This window comes from Alexandromys fortis, unplaced genomic scaffold (genome assembly GCF_014885135.2).
Source record: "Alexandromys fortis isolate MF-2015 unplaced genomic scaffold, M_Fortis_MF-2015_v1.1 scaffold_6, whole genome shotgun sequence".
Classification (NCBI taxonomy): domain Eukaryota; kingdom Metazoa; phylum Chordata; class Mammalia; order Rodentia; family Cricetidae; genus Alexandromys; species Alexandromys fortis.
The window spans coordinates 13,998,053-14,018,510 of NW_026067902.1; the positions used below are offsets into that span (position 1 = coordinate 13,998,053).

The 20,458-nt window shown below is 44.0% G+C and overlaps 1 protein-coding gene across 3 annotated transcripts in view; it reads right to left on the reverse strand.

The window, feature by feature from the left end:
• Nucleotides 1–17,246, reverse strand: part of Slc12a1 (solute carrier family 12 member 1) — a 78,162-nt gene extending 60,916 nt beyond the window's left edge. Inside the window, exons 1-6 of one of the 3 annotated variants that reach the window (XM_050134454.1) lie at nucleotides 17,125–17,246; nucleotides 15,436–16,035; nucleotides 7,707–7,838; nucleotides 7,489–7,564; nucleotides 2,267–2,362; nucleotides 1,713–1,808 (exon numbers count right to left, since the gene is read on the reverse strand). In XM_050134454.1, the coding sequence (XP_049990411.1) occupies nucleotides 1,713–1,808; nucleotides 2,267–2,362; nucleotides 7,489–7,564; nucleotides 7,707–7,838; nucleotides 15,436–15,843 (808 nt within the window). In that variant the 5' untranslated portion in view covers nucleotides 15,844–16,035; nucleotides 17,125–17,246. Of the gene's footprint in view, nucleotides 1–1,712; nucleotides 1,809–2,266; nucleotides 2,363–2,889; nucleotides 4,116–7,488; nucleotides 7,565–7,706; nucleotides 7,839–15,435; nucleotides 16,036–17,124 lie in introns of those variants that run through there. The other 2 variants (XM_050134455.1, XM_050134456.1) reach the window with 2 other exon arrangements.
• Between the last annotated feature and the right edge of the window lie 3,212 nt (nucleotides 17,247–20,458).

Genomic DNA, 20,458 nt, shown 5'->3' on the forward strand with positions numbered 1-20,458 from the left:
CCTAATGACGCGTCAATTCCCACAATAAGGCTGTGGGATGGAAAGAAGGGCAGGGGGAGTGCTGGGAACCAATGCTCTTTCCTGAACACTGAAGAACAGCTTTGTGATTGGCCACCCACTTCCGTGACATGAAAACCGAAGGGGTTCGCTTCACAGCTTAGGGCCAGTGACTGACACAAAAAGGGACTAATAAGGGAACTAAACATTGTAATGACCTCTTAGGTGGAGCTGGTCATGGGCGTTTTGCGAAGTCAGCATGGGACAAGAAAACTCAGAACAAACTCCCTTTTGTGGAGGAGAAACTGTGCTCAGTGTGGGTAAGTTCTCAAAATGGAACATAGAGCAAATCCCCTGGAATTTTAAAACTTAACTTTGCTCGACAAATTGGCTGGGCAGTTACATGGGCATAACAGTAAAAACAAGAGACAGATAGGGGCTGGAGAATTGGCTCAGTGGTTAGGAGCACTTGTTGCCCTTGCAGAGGACCCAGGTTCAGTTCTCAGCACCCATGTGGCGGCTCAAGACCATATATAATTTTAGGTCCAGTTGTTCCGATGCCCTCTTCTGACTGCCTCAGGCACCAAGTACACAGGGTACATGCACATAGATGCAGGCAAAATACTCATGCACATAAAATAAGATAAATCTTTAAAAAGCAATGAATAAAACATAAGTTGAGAGAAAAGGGGTTCTGTGGCTAGGGTTGTTTTAGAAAGCCTTGCTTGGAGCAGGGGTAAGAAGGGGTGGTACTTGTGCCTGCAACCAAGGGATTTGGAAGGCTAAGATAAGTGGATTGTCGTGGACTTAAAGCCAACCTGGCCCTGCAGAGTAAAACTTTGTCTCAAAACACCAAAATCACGCTAGAGGTGGCTCAGTGGCTGAGAGTGTGTACTGTTTTAGCAGAGGACTTGAGTGCCCAGAATCCAAGTAGTTCACACCCACCTGTAACTCTACTGCCGTCTTCTGGGTTCTAGCTCCCATACTGATGTGAACATACCCCCCTCCACACACACACACACACACACACACACACACACACACATGCACGCGCGCACACACACACACACACAATTAAAGAGAAATAAATAAATAAATCTTAAAAATACAAAAACAACCCCTCCCCACAGAACCCATCACTGACAACAAAAAGTCCTAAGCAGGGAGACATGGATAAAACAGCCAAGGCAAAAATTAGTGAACCCGATGAACAGGGCGAGGGCAATCAGGACAGGGAAAAACTTCATCTACGTTGTTTTCTACCCCAGCCTGCCTGCTCCCGAAAACCTGACAGTAACTCATTGTTTCATTTATTTATTTTTAAACGTTCTTTTTGGTGATGTTTTGTGATAGAAGCAGAGTATTTGGGGAGAACATGACGGCTGGGGCAGGAGTACTGTCTGTGTGAGAATCACCACTGTCAGGCGGGATGTTGGGGAACACCCAGGCTGCGGGGACCCAGGAGGGAGCAGTATAGCTCACCCTGGTGCTGAGCACCCATTGAGATTCACCACAGGAAATGGATCAAAGGAGCCCTTTCTCCAGATCTCTTCTTTTTCAGTTGAGAAGAATTTTACCTTGTTGTTTGGATTTTGCTTTATTTTGTTTTCTTTCAAGTCTTAGGGACCAGTTAGCAACATAAAATCTACATGCTCAGTTAGTAGACAACTCTAGACAGGATGTGTTTATAATCACAAGTAAATCAGGTGGCTTACCTCCTCGAACTACTCCGTTTGTGCAAATAGCAGACATAGAAATACCTGTGAGTGTTGTCACCACTACGCTCAGGCCGATGATGATGACTCCCAGACCTGCAAAACCCCCAACAAAGGTGTTTGACTCAGTAGGGAGAGAGATCACCCCTTCCTTCAGGAAGTGCCAGTCACAGAAGATCCTTCTCACTGCAGAAACCTGAAACGCTCTAACATAATGGTTCCATTCAGCGGCCTTGTGGGGGACGCCTGAAATGTACTGTGTTTAAAACTGCTGCCATTTTTAAGAGTCATTTCCTGTGAACGACCAGCAAGACTGTACAGACTGACCTGGAAAAGAAGAGCTTTCCCCAAGGACTCCGCGCACCTGAGGCAGGACCTGTAATGTGCCAGGATTCTGTTAGCCGGGGCCTGGGTGGACTTGAACTACACTCACCGCGCTGCTGTCCGCATTCGGCTCCTCGACACTTCCCTGTGCCCATCAGCAACCAAGTATATAGAAACGTGTGCCTACCCGTAACATGTGATGAGGGTGTTAGGGATCTTAGAGATTTTACCTCCACGAACAAACCCGTTGGTTGCTATTGCAGAAGTTGACAACCCAGTGATAGAGGTTACCATGGTGGAAAGAAGAATTATAAGAACTCCAAGACCTGTCAGCAATGAAAGACAGAAGATATTACATTTTATGCTTCTTCCTTGGAGTCCCTACTCCTGCAACATCTACTGCCTCTTAATTGAGCTTTTCTGGTCCATGCCTTGGGCCCCAGTGGGGTTTCTTTGTACAAAGGTAGGGTTGCTATGCCTGGCATAAAGATCAAGTCCAAGAAGCACTCATTATGATGAAGAATGGCATCCAGTGGTCAACACAGTCTAACGTACAGTCCTGCAGAGGAAAAGCCGACTCCTCTCGGTGTCCTGGGAGAGAAGCTACCCCAGCCGCGAAAGAGGAAACATGACATTTGACCTTCTCTCTTGTTTGAGAGGAACCTGAATGGGAAAGTTTGGGATTTGACAAAGGTTAAATCCTTCTTCATTTTTCTTGCACCCTTTGCCTGGGGGAGAAAAGGAAGCAACTCACATTACCTTCGAAAACACCCCAGAAAGGTCAGCGGTGAGCTATTGGAGCCTGCGTCACCTTTACCTTATGCCTGATGAATTGGCTCACAACCTTAATTACCTCCTCTGACATATCCATTTGTGGCGATGGCAGAGGTGGATAAACCAGTGATGGCTGTCACTGTCACGGCTAAGCCGATGATAATCACACCGAGACCTCGGTTGAGAGAGGAAAAATACGGGCGATTAAATGGTGGAACAGCTCATGGGGTCATTTACATAAAAGCAAACACATCTGGGTAGTCATTGAAGGATCCCATTTGAATTAAACAAGCTGGCCATGAAATCGCCATTCAGGTACTAAGGGAGTTAAGATTAGGGGCGTGCAGAGCTGTGCGACCCCCAAGTGAACAGTTGAGGTTGGTCAATGTATAGAATGAACCTGGTCTTTGATGAAGTTCCCCACAGCCTCCAGCTGTTAGTGTAAATGAAGGTTATTCTAACTTTCCTGGTAAAAGTCTTCATTAGCAAACTGTTCATTGGGTAGATGGGTAAATCGGACAGAACCGAATTTAGGTTCATTAACTTATTTGCGGTGCGTTCTCAGAATTTACTTATTTTCTGACACCTGAATGGCAGTGACATTAGGAGTGGATGTGTGAAGTTGCTGACGTGGTGCACAGAGGGCAGAACTCACTGGTGGCTCGCTCAGTGTACCCACAACACCCATAAATACCAGCGTTTCTGAAAAGCCTTCTGCATGTCTAGCTGTGTGGTTGGCAGTGTGAGAGATGCAAGCCGCAGACACACCAGAATGAAAACGCCACCCTTGAGGATATTGTGGTCCAGAAGGGCAGCGGTTATGAGGAGGAACTGACAAAGGCCAAATTCAAAGGAGAGGCTTACATACTTTTAGTTTCAAGATACTCACAGCAGGTGTGTGTGTGTGGGGGGGGGCATTTAGGCAGGCATAGAAGGCATAGAATGTATTAGAATATATCACTGTGGTATAAGTTTTTTTTTTTTAATTACATAAGTGAAAATAAACCAAGCGGGCACAAGGAAAGCTCTCAACTTTCCTGTTTGTCCAGGTCAGGAGCACACGCATGTGAATGCGTCCATGCTTCCGTTATCTGGAAAGACTGATGCTCAACCAGAGACACGTGCAGGCCCTTACCAGACTGCAGAGGATTCTTGGGGAACCCAGGAACCTTCTGAATTAGTCCTTTTTTTGTTCTAGCAAATTTCTCTATTTTCCTTCCCCACGGTTGGCCACCCTAGAAACTCAAATTCCCTTCTCTTTGCCTAGTAGGCTTCCTGCAGCTTCATTGTTCCTTTGTTAGGACGATATTCAAGTGTTCCCACCACCCCTCTGCATCACCACCCACCACCGCGTCCTCCCACGCGCTTGCACAAGACATTAATAAGCACATTCATTTGTGAATGTGATGTCTGACTGTCTACAGCATGAGGCTGTGAACCCGAGATAGACAGAGGGAAACTTTTTACACTCCCCTCCCCCTGTCACGAGAAACTGATATGGAATTCAGAGATAAGATTGGGGAGTTCAGTGACTCCGAGTGTTCTGCTCTGTCACGTTGAGTGTTCTCCCACACATAAGGCAGTCATTCCTACTTCGCCACCCCCGCCACAGACCCTTGGAGAGGAGGTGTATGTTTTAGGTGACAGAGACGCTATGAGGAGCATCCCTTCTCCTGTGTGGCTGCCGGTGCTGGTGGTTTCTTCCCAGCCTCCGCACATTATTTTGATTTTCAGGATGTTTGAGGATGAATGTTTAGCACCCCCTAGACACTGCACGGGCTCGCCAGTTTGCATTGCATGACGTCACTCCCTCTCTAACTCCATTCTTTCCTGATCACTGTCTCCTGAGCAATTCCCACCTCACTCTGTCGTGCTGCGGACATTTCTGTAGCCTGTTTGAACACCAGTTTCTACTTTAACACGTTGAGAAGCTTGCTTCTTTCTCACAAACAAACAAACAAAGGAAAAGTCCCAGGGTAAATGGCAGCTGAGGGAGCATTCAGTTCGCTGATTCCTCAAATCGTGGCTCTTTCATGACCTGCTGCAGGAAGTACTGGGGATGCCTCTTAGAAATGCCCACATTTGCTAGGTTCAAAGCTTTGAAAGTGAATCCCAGCTCTGCGGTCTTCTATTCCACTTCAGATAATTCTTGCTCTTCCTGAAGCGAGATGAGTAGTTTAGCCTTAGTCCGTCTCAACTTGTATCTGCCCATTCAGCAAGATTTTTTCTTTAAATAATTGGTTGAGGGGGAGAATTAACTCATTTTTTTTAATATTTTAGCTGCAAAGTGAAATTCAGAGTGGAAGTGACTTGCTTTGGTTTCCACGCCCAAATTCCTTGCCTAATGTTGAGTTAATTGGAAATGATACTGCCCCAGCTAGGTGTCCAAAGAGAGGAACAACTGGACAGCATTATCAGCTCAGTCTGCCACGTTTTTAGGACTAGGGCAGCCCAGACTCAGAGTCCCAGCATGGCTGCCCGTGAACTGTAACTACAATCACAAGATTCCTCCTGGCTTATCCCCTGGCTCTGGGTTCAAAAATAAATAACTTATTTTCTTTCCCTAAACTATGCCTAAAGCAAGAGGAAAACACTTGCGTTTGTGTCTTTTCTTCTCTAGTATAGAGAGAAGTAAGCTGAACACAGTGTCAGCTGGACAGTTTGTGTGTGTGTGTGTGTGTGTGTGTGTGTGTGTTAAGATGCCTCAACAAATGGTACCAGGGACTGAGTTTTAAAGAGTAGGAGGCTTAGTAAGAGGACCCCTCCCCAGAAGAGTTACCCAAACCAGCAGGCCTGAACTCAAAGATGCAGAGGAATGGTTAGAACACCTGTATATCATCTTAACAAAGGAACAACGAAGCTGACTTTGGGCAAGTGCCAGATGAAGATTTCAAAAGTTCTGACAAAAATGATCCAGGACATCCAGGATGATACAAATTTAGTCAGACCCTAGAGAGGAATGTCAGCAAAATTGGTGAAAAAAAACAAGCAATATACAAAACCCAAATGGGACCATTTGGTTCCACTAGTTTTAAGTCTATAACAATGTAGGTGATAAGATGTTTCTACTACTAACTACGTTCTATGCTCTGAGATTTAAAAGAGCATGAGAAAAAGCAATGCCAACAACGCCAGTCACCAATGTCGGTTAGAGCGATCACTACTGACTGTGTGTGTGATTCCACTGTACAAACGAAGCAATTTTGTTTAGACACACTATGTCTAAAAGTGAAACAGGCAGCTTAGCGGAGAGAGGATCCTTTATACCTTTGTAATAAACCTGAAACTGGGTTGATTGTGAAGAGTTGTGTAAGATCTGATTAAAGTTCCGATTGTCGCCCAAACATATGGGTGTTAAATACATACATTAGAAAGAATTACTCTTGCCTTGGGCTGTCTGTGCTCACACCTCCACACAAAGAACTGCGTCTTGATGATCTCAATAAGTTACTAAACTGCCCTTAAAAACCTAATTTTGCATGAAGGCCCGGAGCAAAGCCTTGGCAATATTAAGCTGCAGATTTTCCGTGGAACGGCATCTACTTATTTTGGACCCCGCGGCTGTAGGCATTCATTTGCTACGCATCATCAAACCAGCAAGCAGCCTTTCTGCCAGGCACATAGCAGCTGTTGAGCGAGAAACATGGAAAAAAACGAGGGGGCTGGCTCAGTGCTCCTCGTTGGAGGGCAGCCTTCCTGGTCCAGTTGTCAACTGCTGGTTCAGAAGGTGTGTTGAAGGGGGTAGATAGCACCAGGTACTTTCCATATACAAATTAAGATGTCTTCCTGAACAGCACAGAAAGGCACAGCTGAGCTCCTGTGTTCTCCATACCAATGCTCACATCTAAGTCTCCCCTCAATACTCAACCTTTCTTTTTCGAGTACATAGAACAGAACACTGTCGATTTTTATCACAGTAAGTTAGGAACTTAGGTAAAAACACAACTAAGTTTTTCAAATAAATTTTATATTCTTAATAAGAAAACATTCTGCAAAACTGAATTTTTAAGTGGCAAATTATTGAAAAGCAATAAATCATCACTCCTGGAATAATACAACTTTTAAAAATACGGTTGTTTTAAATTGGCTACCTACATTGTAAGTGATCATTTGCAATGACTAGAGTCATTTCAACTATCTTTTAAAGCTTATAGTTGGGAATAGTTTGTGAGCATTTGCTATTTACTGCTGGTATCTGACAGTAACACAGTTATTTTCTCTGGAAAATGTTCAGCAACAAGGCATTTTTATGAATCAGGTCACGTATGTGGTTGTGTGCACATTTTTGTACTTTCCCACAATTTGTTTTTGCTAAGTGAAGCTTTGCCATTCTTTATAAGTGGGACAGACTGAGGCAAGTAAAATGCAAATGTCAATATATCCCAAAGTATGACCCTAGTTATATGAAATAGATATGCTTCATACAGCCATATGCATGAAACTCTATAAGAAGGGAGAAACACTTGCTTGACCATTCCCCCGTTGAGCAAACTGGAAAATTCCAGTCTCTCAGGAGTTAGTGTTTCACCTTTCCTTCCTGGCATTGTCAGAGGAAAAAAAAGTTCTCAAGTGTAAATGTCTCCTGTGACCTTCATCTTCTGCAGCTTTCATGGTGAACCCAGTTTGTCATTAAACTTGCAATTTACATAAAAATCATTTAGGAGGGGAAATTGCTCACCGATTCCGGCTTCCCCGACAATCCAGGAGAGGCGAATAAAGAGCATGACTCCCCAGATGTTCAGCATGCATCTCACCTGTGGATGAAAGTGAGGATGGAAAGGGGTCCTGAGCCAAGCCCAGCCCACCCCCTTGGTAACTTTGGTGTCCATGAATAGCCGGTGAAGCCCGTCGGATCACCGGGCAGATGCTCTCCTTTGTAAGCAGAAGTTTTCTCACCAGCACGCCTTTCACCCATCCAAACTTCACAACTCCAGCTGTGTCTTCTTCCTTGTTTTCTGCTTGTTCATCTCCAGGCATTCCATCACCATTAGCAACCCTGTCGGCTGAGCCAGGGGCCACGGCCACATTCTGCATTTTAACAGAGGAAACACAAAGCAAAACAGTAATGGTTCAGGGCCTCTCTCTCTCTCTCTCTCTCTCTCTCTCTCTCTCTCAATGATTCAGCTTCTTAAAACTTTCAAAGCCAAATCAAAACAGTGGCCATAAAACTCTAGGAAAAAAAGTATTTCAATAACTTCAGCAAATAATGTTGTTATTGCTTCTTACCCTGGAAGACAATGGGTCCCCATTATGAGCCATTTCCAACCACGGCTAAGGCTGTAGGATGGTAGGCAGAGCCTGGGCCATCCTACCACTAACAACATAAAAGTGGTCAAACTTAAATGAATATAAGTTGCAAACGGATAAAAACAAGACAATGGACTCAAGGGAAGACAGAAGGCAAGGCAGATGAGTCTTTTGTGCCACGTGTTTGGAGGACCAGAGTGATTAGCTTCCTGGATGCAGCAAAGCTGGAATTCTTTCCCTCTGCTTCATTTTATTCAGTTACTTAAAATGATCCCCCACCCCGTCTTCCCCTCTTTCTCAATTGCTGTTCCAATTAATTTTTAGATGAGAATACAATCTCTCCCCTCTTTTCTCTGCCAGTACTCACTCTGTTAAAATAGTTTCTTAATAAACTACAACTTTTCTTAAAAATAAGTAATGGCAATAGACTGTTCAACCAACGTCTTTAAGAGAGTAAACAGTAAAACCCAAAGAAGTGTTTTCTCTACACACACAAACAGAGCAGCTTCTGGCAGTCTACAGAAGGCTAACGGCATGTGTGACTGCAAAACTATTCATCCCATAACAGAACTTTCATTAATTTAACTTATTTATTTATTTTATATGTATGAATGCTTACCTGCCTGCATGTGTGCATACCATGTGTGTGTTTGTTGTGTACTGAGATCAGAATGGACCTCAGATCTCTTAGAATTGGAGTTATGGATGGTTGTGAGCAACCATGCGGGTACAGAAAACAGAATCCATGTTCTCTGCAGAGACAAACAAATTCCCTAAACAGCTAAGCTATTTCTCTAATCCCAAAAGGAATTTTTTTTCTAAAACAATCTAATTTAATTTATTGTTTTGTTTTCAATACACCCCGACTGCAGTTTCCCCTCTCTCCACTCCTCCTCTTGGTTCCTACCCCCTTCCACCTCCTCCCTTTCCCAGATGCATTGCTCCTCCATTTCCCTTCAGAAAGAAGCAGGCCTCCCAAGGATATCAACCAAACACAGCATAACAAGATAAGGACTAAGCACAAACCCTCACATCACGGCTGGATGAGACAACCCGTAGGAGAAAAAGGGTCCCGGGAGCAGGCCAAAGAGTCAGAGATATTCCCACTCCAACCATTATGAGTCCCACAAAACACCAAGCTGAAAAATCATAACATATATACAGGGGACCTAGGGCAGACCCATGCAGGCTCCATGTTTACCGTTTCAGTCTCTGTGAGCCTCTATGAGCCCTGCTTAGTTGATTCTATAGGCCTTTTTCTACTGGTATCTCAACCCCTCTGGCTCCTACAATCCTTCCTTCCTGTCTTCTGCAAGATTCCTCAGTAGAAACAAAAAGAACTATACATAAATAATTTTTGAAAAAAATTAGTATATGATTTTATCTCTGTGGCCAGTTTTCAAAAACTTTCTTTCTTTTTTTCTTTTTTTTTGTATGATAGCCCTTGAATACAACGTGGAGAAAATATGTTTATTTCAAATTAAGAATAGCTCTCATTCTCTAATTTTTCTTCTGTATATATCTGAATAATTTCAGGTATTTTATTTAGTCTTTGTTTCTTATCCATTTTTCATTGTTCCCTTTGTGCAGGGCACATTTAAAAAGGGAGAGAAAGAGAATGAATCTCAAGTCACGTCCTTTCTTCCCTCCCAACCTCATCCAAACATAAAATCATATTCGTTGCTACTTCATAACTGTAATCTTGTCACTGCTATGAATTATAATGTAAATATTCGTGTTTTCTAACAGTCTTAGGTGACATCTGTGATAAGGTCATTCGCCCCCAAAGGGGTTGCAACCCACAGATTGAGAACGTCTCGTCTAGTTCATGCTAAGCCCATGCTTTGCTATTGTGTTTTTTCTCGGTCCCTAGTAGCTGCTTTGAAAGGGGAAATGGTAATCAAATTTTAAAATTCCTTTAGGAAACTGAATTACAGATATTTGTAATGTAAATGTGTGTTGGCAGTCATGGTCCCTCACTTTGGAGAAGGGACTGGAATCACAAGGAATTTTAGATTGTGCTTTACTTAGTTGGGTTTGTACAAAATATTACCATTCAAATTTATAGTCAGCATAAAGTATCAGGAAGCCTTTATATAAGTATTTTCCATGCTAAATGTTTAAAATCCAATGTGTATTTTCCATTGACAACACATCTTGCCTTAGACTAGCCTCATTTCCAGCACTCAGTAGTCATGGGTCACGTATGGGCTAGCTAAATAGAGGCCCACACAGTATAATATATTTCTGATAAAAGCATCAGGTGCTTTTCACACACCAAGTAAAAGTGTTTTACTTTTTATGACTTCCAGACACATAAGGCAGCTAACAGTCACCTGTAGCTTTTACTTTTATTTGTACGTGTTGGGTATCACGTGTCTGTGTTTCTGACGTGCGTGAATGAGCATATAGGATGTATGCGTTTGTTCTGTGAATTACGTGTGTACATGTGTGTTTGTGTTTGTATGAGTGCAGGCATGAATGTATTATGGTATGTGTGTGAAGGTCAGAGGACAACCACGATGGTTGGTCCTTGCCTTCCATCTTGATTGCAACCGGGTTTCTTGGCTGTTTGCTGATGTGTATGCCAGGCTGAGTGGCCCCAGAGCTCCTGGAGAGGCAGTCTCCTGTTTCCACCTCTCTCTCTTGCCCTGTGCGTCCGCACCAAGCAATGCTGCAAAGTATTTTCCACCTGGAGATATCTCCCAGCCACAGCTTTTACTTCCCATGACTAAAACGTACAGTCTTTAAAAGCATAGGCGTTACAGGTGTGCTAATAAGAATGTTGAAGGGATTGTTTGGTTAGAGAATTCACTTCTTCAATTTAGTTCAAGAAGCCACCTTTATAATCCCCATTAGTTAGTCACCATTCCGTGGCTGGGGGTCATGTGAGAAAGCCTTAGCCACTTGTCTTTTTGGATGTAGTTTTGGGAATAAAGCCTATGCTTTCTGGTAAAACCTGATGAGGAAAACCTAGGCGACTGCCGTGCTCTTGAAGTTTTAAGTGATGACGCTGGCCCTTAGATTTGGAGAATGAGAGCAAGAACAACTGAAAACAACAATAAGCCAAACAAGAAAACCATCCTCAAAACAATAAGGCAGGATAAAAAAATAAATTGCATATTTAAAATTATCCATCAAAAGAAGCTTTTTATTTCCTGGTGGATGCTAATCCTGCTCACGGTTTCATGGCTTTCGAGTCTGTCACTTGGACTGTGGAGCACGATACAAAAAGAACAGTCTACAGGCAGGGCAGGTAAACCACCAGACATGGAAGTTAGTACAGCAATAATTTCCTAAACTGTTCAAAAGCAAAGTCAATGTCTCTTTTCATAGAAAAATGGAACTTGCTAGTGTTTTGAAGTTTTAAGTACATTTATACCAAGGATATAGAGCCAGTGACCTCAAATGTATATCTCCTTCTGTGACTAATGTTTAACAGTAAATTCACAAGGATGATGCTGTTTTCTTGGCTCACTATAATATAGGAGCAAAAGTATCTTGTAAACTACAGGTGGAGTCTAATTTTGTCATGAATTAATCCAGGGCACATCCTCCAGCAAGCTACTCTTTGCTTTCTTAAGAAGTTAAAATGAGAACACATCCAAGATTTTTTTTTTTTAAAAAAAATATTATCTAGAAGTAGTTAAAGGCAAAATCACCTTTTATGTGGTCAAGCAAATCTTGGTTTCACTCTTCGATAAATGCTTTCTTTGTATGCCGGAAGAACAGCAAATTCAATGTCTCATTCGAATACTGAACTGACTTGAGAAGGGGCTCGTGGGCACCTCAAGGGTTCTAAGCTCTGCCTAGGGGGCTCACGGACATCTGGATGCTGCTGGCCGGTGTCAAAGATGAAAAGCTTTGTGATGACATCTTGCCTGTAGCTGTTTTTTCTTTTTGTCTCAATCTGAGTTTAATTTTCCTGTTTACACTCTGTTTCCCTAAATGACAATCCTTAACTGTTCATAAATGCATTTTTAACTTTCTGGAATGACCATCCATTCCCCAAGATTTCTCCTTGTGTATTGCAGATTCGTCGAAGAGAAAAATACAGTGCATTTAAAGAGAAAGGAAGGCAATTTTGGACAAGTCTTTCCTCCCCCAATACTAAAAAAAAATGAATGCAGCTCCAATCACACGTGTTCTGAGGGGAACTGGAAACAAAGTACAATCCTCCTCAGACGCCAAGCGATCACTGTGCATTCTTTGATGTGGAGAGGGGGCCAAGGTCGACGGTGTGGGGAAGAGAGCAGAGCCCAGAACAATGTAAAAGCCTTGGTCTTATTCCATCTGTTCAAAAACTGATACGCCAGTCCACAAAGCTTTCCAACGTGCTGTGTCAAAGGCAGTTCCAGCGTTCTGCGTGGCCCTTGAGATGGCATACTGAGAAACCAGTGCTTCTGAGTTTATCCCCTAAACTTCAAGACCTTCATAAGCTAGGCCCTACTTACTCATAATCTACCTTTCTCTTCTTAATGTCTGTCCTAAGAGCAGCTTTCCTCCTACTCCACTGCAGCCCGTTAACAGTGCTAGGGACTGCACCCATAGTTTCGTACATTCTGGGCAAGTGCGCCCATAATGAGATATCATTTGTTTGCTTAATCTTGTTTTAAATTCGAACTTTAATTCTGAGAGAGGGTCTTACAAAGTTGCCCTAGCTGGCTTTGATCTCATTCTGCAATGAAGACATTAAGGTCCATAAACCCTAATCTCCACCCTCATTTTACCTATTAGGCCAATCTTTGTCAAGTCATTTGCTGACTTGGAAATCAGGTTCCAGGCATAGCCGGGATTGCTGGCCTGAACTACCTACCAGGCCCTGCTTCTAGTTTCTTCTTAATGAGGTATTATTTTTCTTCATTGTAAATTGTGGGAATGGATGGAATTTTAATATTGAAGGGGGCAGCTTTACAAGTTATGTGTAGCTTGGAGCACCGGACTGAAATCTCAAGGTCCAAATCAGGAGCAGAAGGAGAGAGAGCACGAGCAAGGAACTCAGGACCGCGAGGGGTGCACCCACACACTGAGACAATGGGGATGTTCTATCGGGAACTCACCAAGGCCAGCTGGCCTGGGTCTGAAAAAGCCTGGGTTAAAACCGGTCTAGCTGAACAAAGCGGACAATGAGGACTACTGAGACCTCAAGAAAAATGGCAATGGGTTTTTGATCCTACTGCACCTATTGGTTTTGTGGGAGCCTAGGCAGTTTGGATGCTCACCTTACTAGACCTGGATGGAGGTGGGTGGTCCTTGGACTTCCCACAGGGCAGGGAACCCTGATTGCTCTTTGGGCTGACGAGGGAGGGGGACTTGATTGGGGGAGGGGGAGGGAAATGGGAGGTGGCGGTGGGGAAGAGACAGAAATCTTTAATAAATAAATAAATAACTTAAAAAAAAACAAGTTATGTGTAGCGTACAGGACTTGGTGGGGTAGAATTTTATGTCTTTTTCTGGACAGTTTTGGTTCTTTTTACTTCTTCAGACAATTGGAAGCTCCGTGTATTGTTTAACTCCTCCTTCTGCTCCTTCCACAACTTGGGAGCACCATGCCCTCCTGTTGGCCTGCTGTTTCTTTTCTCTCCCCCTTTCCTGTCCCCGGCCATTCTCCCCTACCCCCTCATTTAGAGGAAGAAACGGACAAGCAGCTTACCTAAAATATCAAATGACCTTCCTTAAAAAATCTCCATGGAAACTGATAATGTATCTGAATAGCCACAATGTTGTTGTTGTTGTTATTATTATTATTATTATAGCACCAGGTAGCTCAGAGAAAGCCTAAAGTTGGCAGATCGTCACAGATACAGCACAGAGGACAGAGGAGAAGGCTCATGGGGAGGAGAACACAGTGGGAGCATGGAATCTCCCTCTGGAAATCCTAATATGGAGTTGGGCCCCTGACAGCCCAGAGAGTAAATTTTGGAGATGACTTTCCTCTGGGAAGAAGGTGAGAAGAAAGTAAGAAAAGAGCCAGTGCCTCTTCCAGAATCATCCTGACAGAACCCACCCTGAGTGGGGGAAGGGATGATTGGAGACTATAACTTTTCCCCCTTTTCTTCTTTCCTTCTTTCTTTTTTTTCAAGACCAAGTTTTTCTGTGCAGCCCTGGTTGTCCAGAAACTCACTCTATAGACCAGGCTAACTACTAACTGTCTCCTGAGTGCTGAGGTGGTCTGAACCACCATGCCTAGCCTGTTTAACATTTCAGAACCAGAATGAACAAATGAATGATTATGGAATAAATTGTTCATGTTCTGTTTTCCTGGAAGCTTGGGTGTGAGTAAATAAACTATATTAGAAGATATAATATCCAATTCTCCTCCTAGATTGTAACCATATTCCACAAAGTGATATTCAGGGGTTGGGAGATGGCTCAGTGGCAAGGCACTTGCTGGGAAGTGTGAGGGCCTGAGTTTGAATCTCCACACTCATGGAAAGGGCCTGGGATGGTGTCTGTCCCACCTGTAATTTCAGCACCGAGGAAGTAGAGACAGGAGATCTACAGAGGAAGCTAGCTAAGCTACCTGAGTCGTCAAACTCTGGGTTCTAGGAAGAGAATTGGACCATATCCAACACCAGCCGCAGACTTCCACATACACCTGCACACACGAGTGCAAGCCCATGCAAACAGGCACACATGCAGACAGGCACATATACAAATAGGCACACATGTGGAGGGCCACGCAAACCAAACCAAAAACCAAAAATCAAATACCAGTGATGTTCATTACAAACGGCCAGAAAGGCAGGAAGATAGCCTGTCAACAAATATTGGAGGAAGTCACAGAAGAAATCTAAGCTTCTAAATGATGTACACAGCTTTAGAGTCTTCCAGGGACTTTGAACCCCTTGTGCATTCTTTAAATAGGAAGTCTGGCCACCGTGCTTCTGAGCTTAAATCTAGAAGAGCCGAGAGCCTCCGGCAAAGGCACACAAGGCTGAATCTTATGTATTTTTGCTCTTTCCTTAAAGAATAGGAAAAGTAGTCGTCACTCAGCCTCCGCCACAGGGTGGCTGCCACAATATGAACTATGAAAGCACAGCGGTTTGTTTAAGAATGGCTGTGGAGTTGTTAGCACTAAGGTGGAAGCGGCTTAGAACTCAGGGCGGCATGTTCAGCCGTTTGGGACTTGAGGAACCTTATTACACACACCATAGGAAACATTGCCTCGCTTTCCGAGTTCAGTCTGCACTTCTCTCCCAAGTCAGCAACCATTTGTGAAGCACCTGGACCTTTTCTGTTTCTTGGGAACTAGAGACAGCTGTGTGAGGAAGACGGCTGGCACGCACCAGCCCTCTCTATTGGAGCACCGAGTGTACAGTGTTCTTACCGCGAGGGAATGCTGGGGAAGGGCACTTAGCATGCCCTTCAAGCTTACCTTGGCCAGCTGCTCGTGGATCTCCAGAAGGCTGGGCCGATTGACCTTGGGCCCGCTCACGCTGCCCGTGTTGCGATAGTACTCAATCTTGGGGACAGCGTCCATGGTGTTGTGGCCAAAGGTTTGTAGGTAATACGTGTTTGTGTGAGAGTCGTAGGCGTGAAAGGTGGTGTCTGTTTTAGCAGCGTCTCCATTTTGGATGAAATTGTCGTAGCTCTCCTGATTCCCAGGCCGAAAGCTGATTCTCAGTCTGTTTTGGGCTTCGTCTCCGAACGAGGTCTCTTCATAATGTGGGGGGTCCGTGCTGTCGCTCATGGCTGCGCCGCTGCCACGGCTCTCGTTTACGACATGAACTTGAAAACGGCTGGCACCAGTGGGTACTGAGCTGGAAGGGGTGTTCACTGACATCTCCTAGAATCTACTTTGGAACTACCTATTTTAGGTATTTTTTTTTTAACTCTGTATTTCTGCTTCAAAGCAGACAAGAGTGTGTTTACAGGACGGAGGGCTCAGCTTTGGCCCTGGATGACCCAATAATTAGATTCCTGCTGGATCGTTGGTATATTGTCTCCCATTTAATCTTCAGAATGATCTTCAAGGCTGTTATTAAGAAAGAAAATTCAATTTGTTTCAGGCAATGCTGCAAACCTATTTAAGAAGGGCTGTGGTTTAAGGTGCACTTAACTTCCATAAGATCCACAACTTTAACTTTGTTTCACTAAAATGACCTGTTGAGGAATCCTTGCTACCTGAGCAACGAAATCCTAACAAATAACCAGGGACTGGTTTCTGCAAACAGAACTTCCGATGAAGTCACTAGCATGTGACTGTTTGTCGTGTTTGCTTGGAAGCCACTGGGGCTTTTAGAAAGCTTCCTAGCAATCAGGAATAGTAGGAGCCTTCACGGACCGGCTAAATGCCGAGACTGCAAAGTCTTTTACCTTGATAGCATTATACACTGGCTGATACACGAAACAGGAAACCTGAAAATGCTGAAAAGTGTGTTGTTTGTTACAAAAATCCACACATCGTCAATGATAAATGTGTCTCAGAAAGACCTTCACATGTGTAACAAGTAAAAAGTTACATTTCAGAATGAAAATTTTAAAAAATGAAGCCGGCAAAGGTGATTGCGAAATTTCAGAATTTTTAGTAGCCTTTGAAGCGTTTTGCTTGCGCGCGTATTTGTGCTTTTTATAAATGCCATTAAGGAAGCCTTACGAAATGAGTGTTTGGGATATGAAAATAAATTAGAGCTCTCACTAAAGGCTTACATTCTACTCGCTCTTTTTAATGAAATATTTTGTGAGTTCAATAGGCCACACAATAATTTCCATGATTCTACAGTGATGTGCCAAAGGTAAATACCGTCTCTAGAGTGATATTTCTTTGCAGATACCTTAAACTTTGATTTTTTTTCAAAGAAAGGTAGAAAAAAATGAGAACGATATAAACAAAAACTCTCAAGCAGTGCTTTAAGGGATTTCTCTGAATTAAGAAAAAAAACCCACCCACATATAACTTAAACTCATAAATAACCTTTCCTGGTGAAATGACCAGTGAAGCTCATATCCCTTAGCTTTGTAGACCATTTAACACTGCTCGGTCCCGGACACCTCCAGCCCAGTCCTCGGGGTCCGCTTTTTGCCATGTTATGAAGGGAAGCTCTTGCCCAGCCCACATGCTTACCTTCCCATCTGGCAGCCGCCTTCTGAGGAGTGCAAGCCACTTCAGCATGGCACACGCGCATATATGGAGCCTTAGCTTTCAGCCCACAAGCTTAGGCTTCTCCTCATTGGTCAAAAACTTCTTGAAAGAGATGACTTTTCAGTCATTGGCCTGGAGTGCTGGGAGAAGCCCTGCCAGTCACTAGCCCTGGGGAACCGTGAGTACCACATCAACTAGTAACTCGTAGTAAATCATTAATCCTTTCAGACAGTAAACAAAATAAAGCTTCTTTAATTCACAGATTGCTCAACAGTGAATCCCTCAAAAATATTGTTTCAGTTGTTTGGTAGTAGATGAATTTAGTCCCACGGTCTGCCTTTCTTTCTCTGTCTGTGTCTGTGTCTCTGTCGGTCTGTCTCTCTGTCTCTCTCTGTGTCTCTCTGTCTGTCTCTGTCTCTCTCTATCTCTGTCTGTCTCTGTCTCTGTCTCTCTTTCTTGCCATAAGAATTGAACCCAGGACCTCATATATGCTAAGTAAGCACTCCACCACTGAGCCTCCCACCCCCATTTCTAGATGTTTTATTTTGAGGCAGGTTCTTGCTAATTGTCTAGGCTGGCCCAGAGTTCACTCTGTACTCCGGGCATCCTTGAACTTGCCCTCCTCTTGCCTCAGCTTCCCAAGTAGCTGGAAGCAAGCCTTCGCCACCAGGCCTAGCTCATTATCCTGTTTTTGATGAGACCTGGTGACCTTTTATTGCTCAGCATAGGAGCCAAAATATTATCCCTCAAAAGATGGTTTCAATACTTTGCAGTTAGAAAATGTTTAATTAAGTCATTTTAGCTTACTCACCTTGCCTCTTCTCTGCATAGGCAGTGAACGGTTTGAGAATAGCATTAGTTAGTTATTGAAAAGATTTCTACCTAGTGAGAAAACTACTTTAAACTGCTCAAGTGGAAGGGGATATGCTTCCCAGGGGCTGGACACACTTCCCAGTGGCTGGGTACACTCCCAAGGGCTGGACACACTTCCCAGTGGCTGGACACACTTCCCAGGGGCTGGGTATACTCCCAGTGGCTGGACACACTTCCCAGTGGCTGGGTACATTCCCAGGGGCTGGACACACTTCCCAGTGGCTGGGTACACTTCTCAGGGGCTGGATGCACTTCCCAGTTATTGGTACACTTCCCAGGGGCTGGGTACATTTCCTGGTGACTGAGTATACTTCCTAGTGGTATGACTTTTCTGTCTCTGCATGGAGGGTCAATTTTTTTTAATCATATCTAATTTTTGAGTTTTCACAAAAGAAGTTTCTACTCCAAAATGAGAGCTGGTGATCAAGACAGCACACAATTCTGTGCAGGTTCTGTCATTGGTTTTCAATCAGGATGATTGAATGAGTCCTCTGTGTCTAATAAGAAACCATGCAGGTGATTTCCAGTTGGCTCGGTGGCTCTGCTGTGGTGTGACATAGTGGTTAAGTGTGAGCAGTGATTGAAGAATGCTTGATTTCAACTCTGGTCCCTGCTACTTCCTGTCTGGATGAATTCAGGAGACTCATTCACTGTGTGTGCTTTAATGTTCTCACATGCAAACGTGGATGCAGACAACAATGGCCTGTAGCTTGCTGAGTTATTGTGAGGATTAAATGAGCTAATTCACGTTTATGTTTAAACAGCACCAGTTTGTACATAGTCCTTGTTTGTACTATTTTATCAATATTTATTATTGGTTTGTGACTTATTTTTATTTCCACCCCTGATTCTGAGACCAACCATTAAAGACAGGGATAGGAATCTACTTATTAAAATAAAGGAAAGGGTAAGTTGATAACCAGACACAGTATTGTTCAAAGGGACAGGCAGAAGCCAAAGGACAACCCCTTCGAAGCTCTTAGCCAGGTACTCAGGCTAATGTCGTACCCAATCTGAATTCCTGTTTTTACAATTGTTTGTTTCTGTGTGGGTGTGTGCTCACACATATGTGGTATGTATGGAGAGCAGGGGACAACTTCAGGGAGTCGGTGCTCTTCTTTTGCTACGTTTGTCCCAGGGTTCAAAATCACGTGTTTGGCCTGGCAGCAAGTGCCTTTACCCCCTGAGCATTTGTCAGCCCTCATCTTCATAAGGACCGCTCTGATAGAGGAGAATTATTCACCGAGTGAGGATTCCACATGTCACGTAGAAGAAGGACTCAGCTTAGGAAGCTGTCGGATGTCAGATTCAGTAGGGGATGGGGGGGGGGCGGCTAGGCTACTGACTTAATAGATCAGAACACTGCCAAGATGATACTGGGACCCCAAGCAAGTTCCATTCCCTATACCAGGATGATTGACATTACGCAGCCCTCACGCGCCGTCGGGACTCCCTTGCCTTATTCCTTCTTTAGTCTTTTTCCTCCACCAGAGGCCGAGTGCCTCTGAAGCCAGTCTCTGCTTCCTGCTGCATGTTTGTCTGACTCCAGTGCGGATGAATTAGTTTCACTCTCGGTCTTCCATCAAGTAGAGACTTTCATTCGAGGCTGTTATCTCAGACCTGGAAACAATGGCCTTTGTCCTAGAGTGGCTGAGGGATGTTTGGGGGATATGGACGAAGTGACACCATCCATCAAGTCAGCCTTGGATGTGAGCTTCATCGAAGCCTTTGCGGTAGGTAGGTCAGAAACCAGAACATGCTGTCCGGGGTACGCTACCTGTCCTCCTGTTCTCCCCAACAGGCTCTGGAGTGTGTGTGGCATTGGGGCTGATCTGGGTATGATGTTGGCTGCCTATTTGTAGGAACATTAACATTCCTTGAAGTTTCCATGTTCTATCCCAACTCTAACCAGCCCATTTATAGTTATCACTTCTCACTCTGAAAATACAGATGATGACCATTCTCCTTCCCCCATCTTCACAAAAGACTAAGATGTACCAATAAAATAAAAACAAAAGCCACCGGTCAAGCACTTTCTGTCAGTGCAGTCTCTTCCTAGTGAGACTGGGAATGGCAGTGTGCTGGGAGCTGACGCCCCGAAATGGTGAAATGGTGCGTTCTTTATGAATGTGTCTGGCTTACCTACCTTCCTTCCTTCCCTCCCTCCCTCCCTCCCTCCCTCCCTCCCTCCCTCCCTCCCTCCCTCCTTCCCTTCCTTCCTTCTTTCCTCTCTTCATTCTTTCCTTCCTCTCTCCCTCCGTTCTTCCTTCCTTTCTTCCTTTTTCCCTTCCTTCCTTCCTTTCTCTCTTTCCCTCCCCCTTTTTCCTCCCTCTCTTTCTTTCCTTCTTTTCTGCCTCTCTCTCCTTTTTCTTTTTTTGAAATAAAAGTTTGATCTTGTGAAATGGAAAGTCTTAGTGAATGATGTCTCTGGAACAAACGGAAC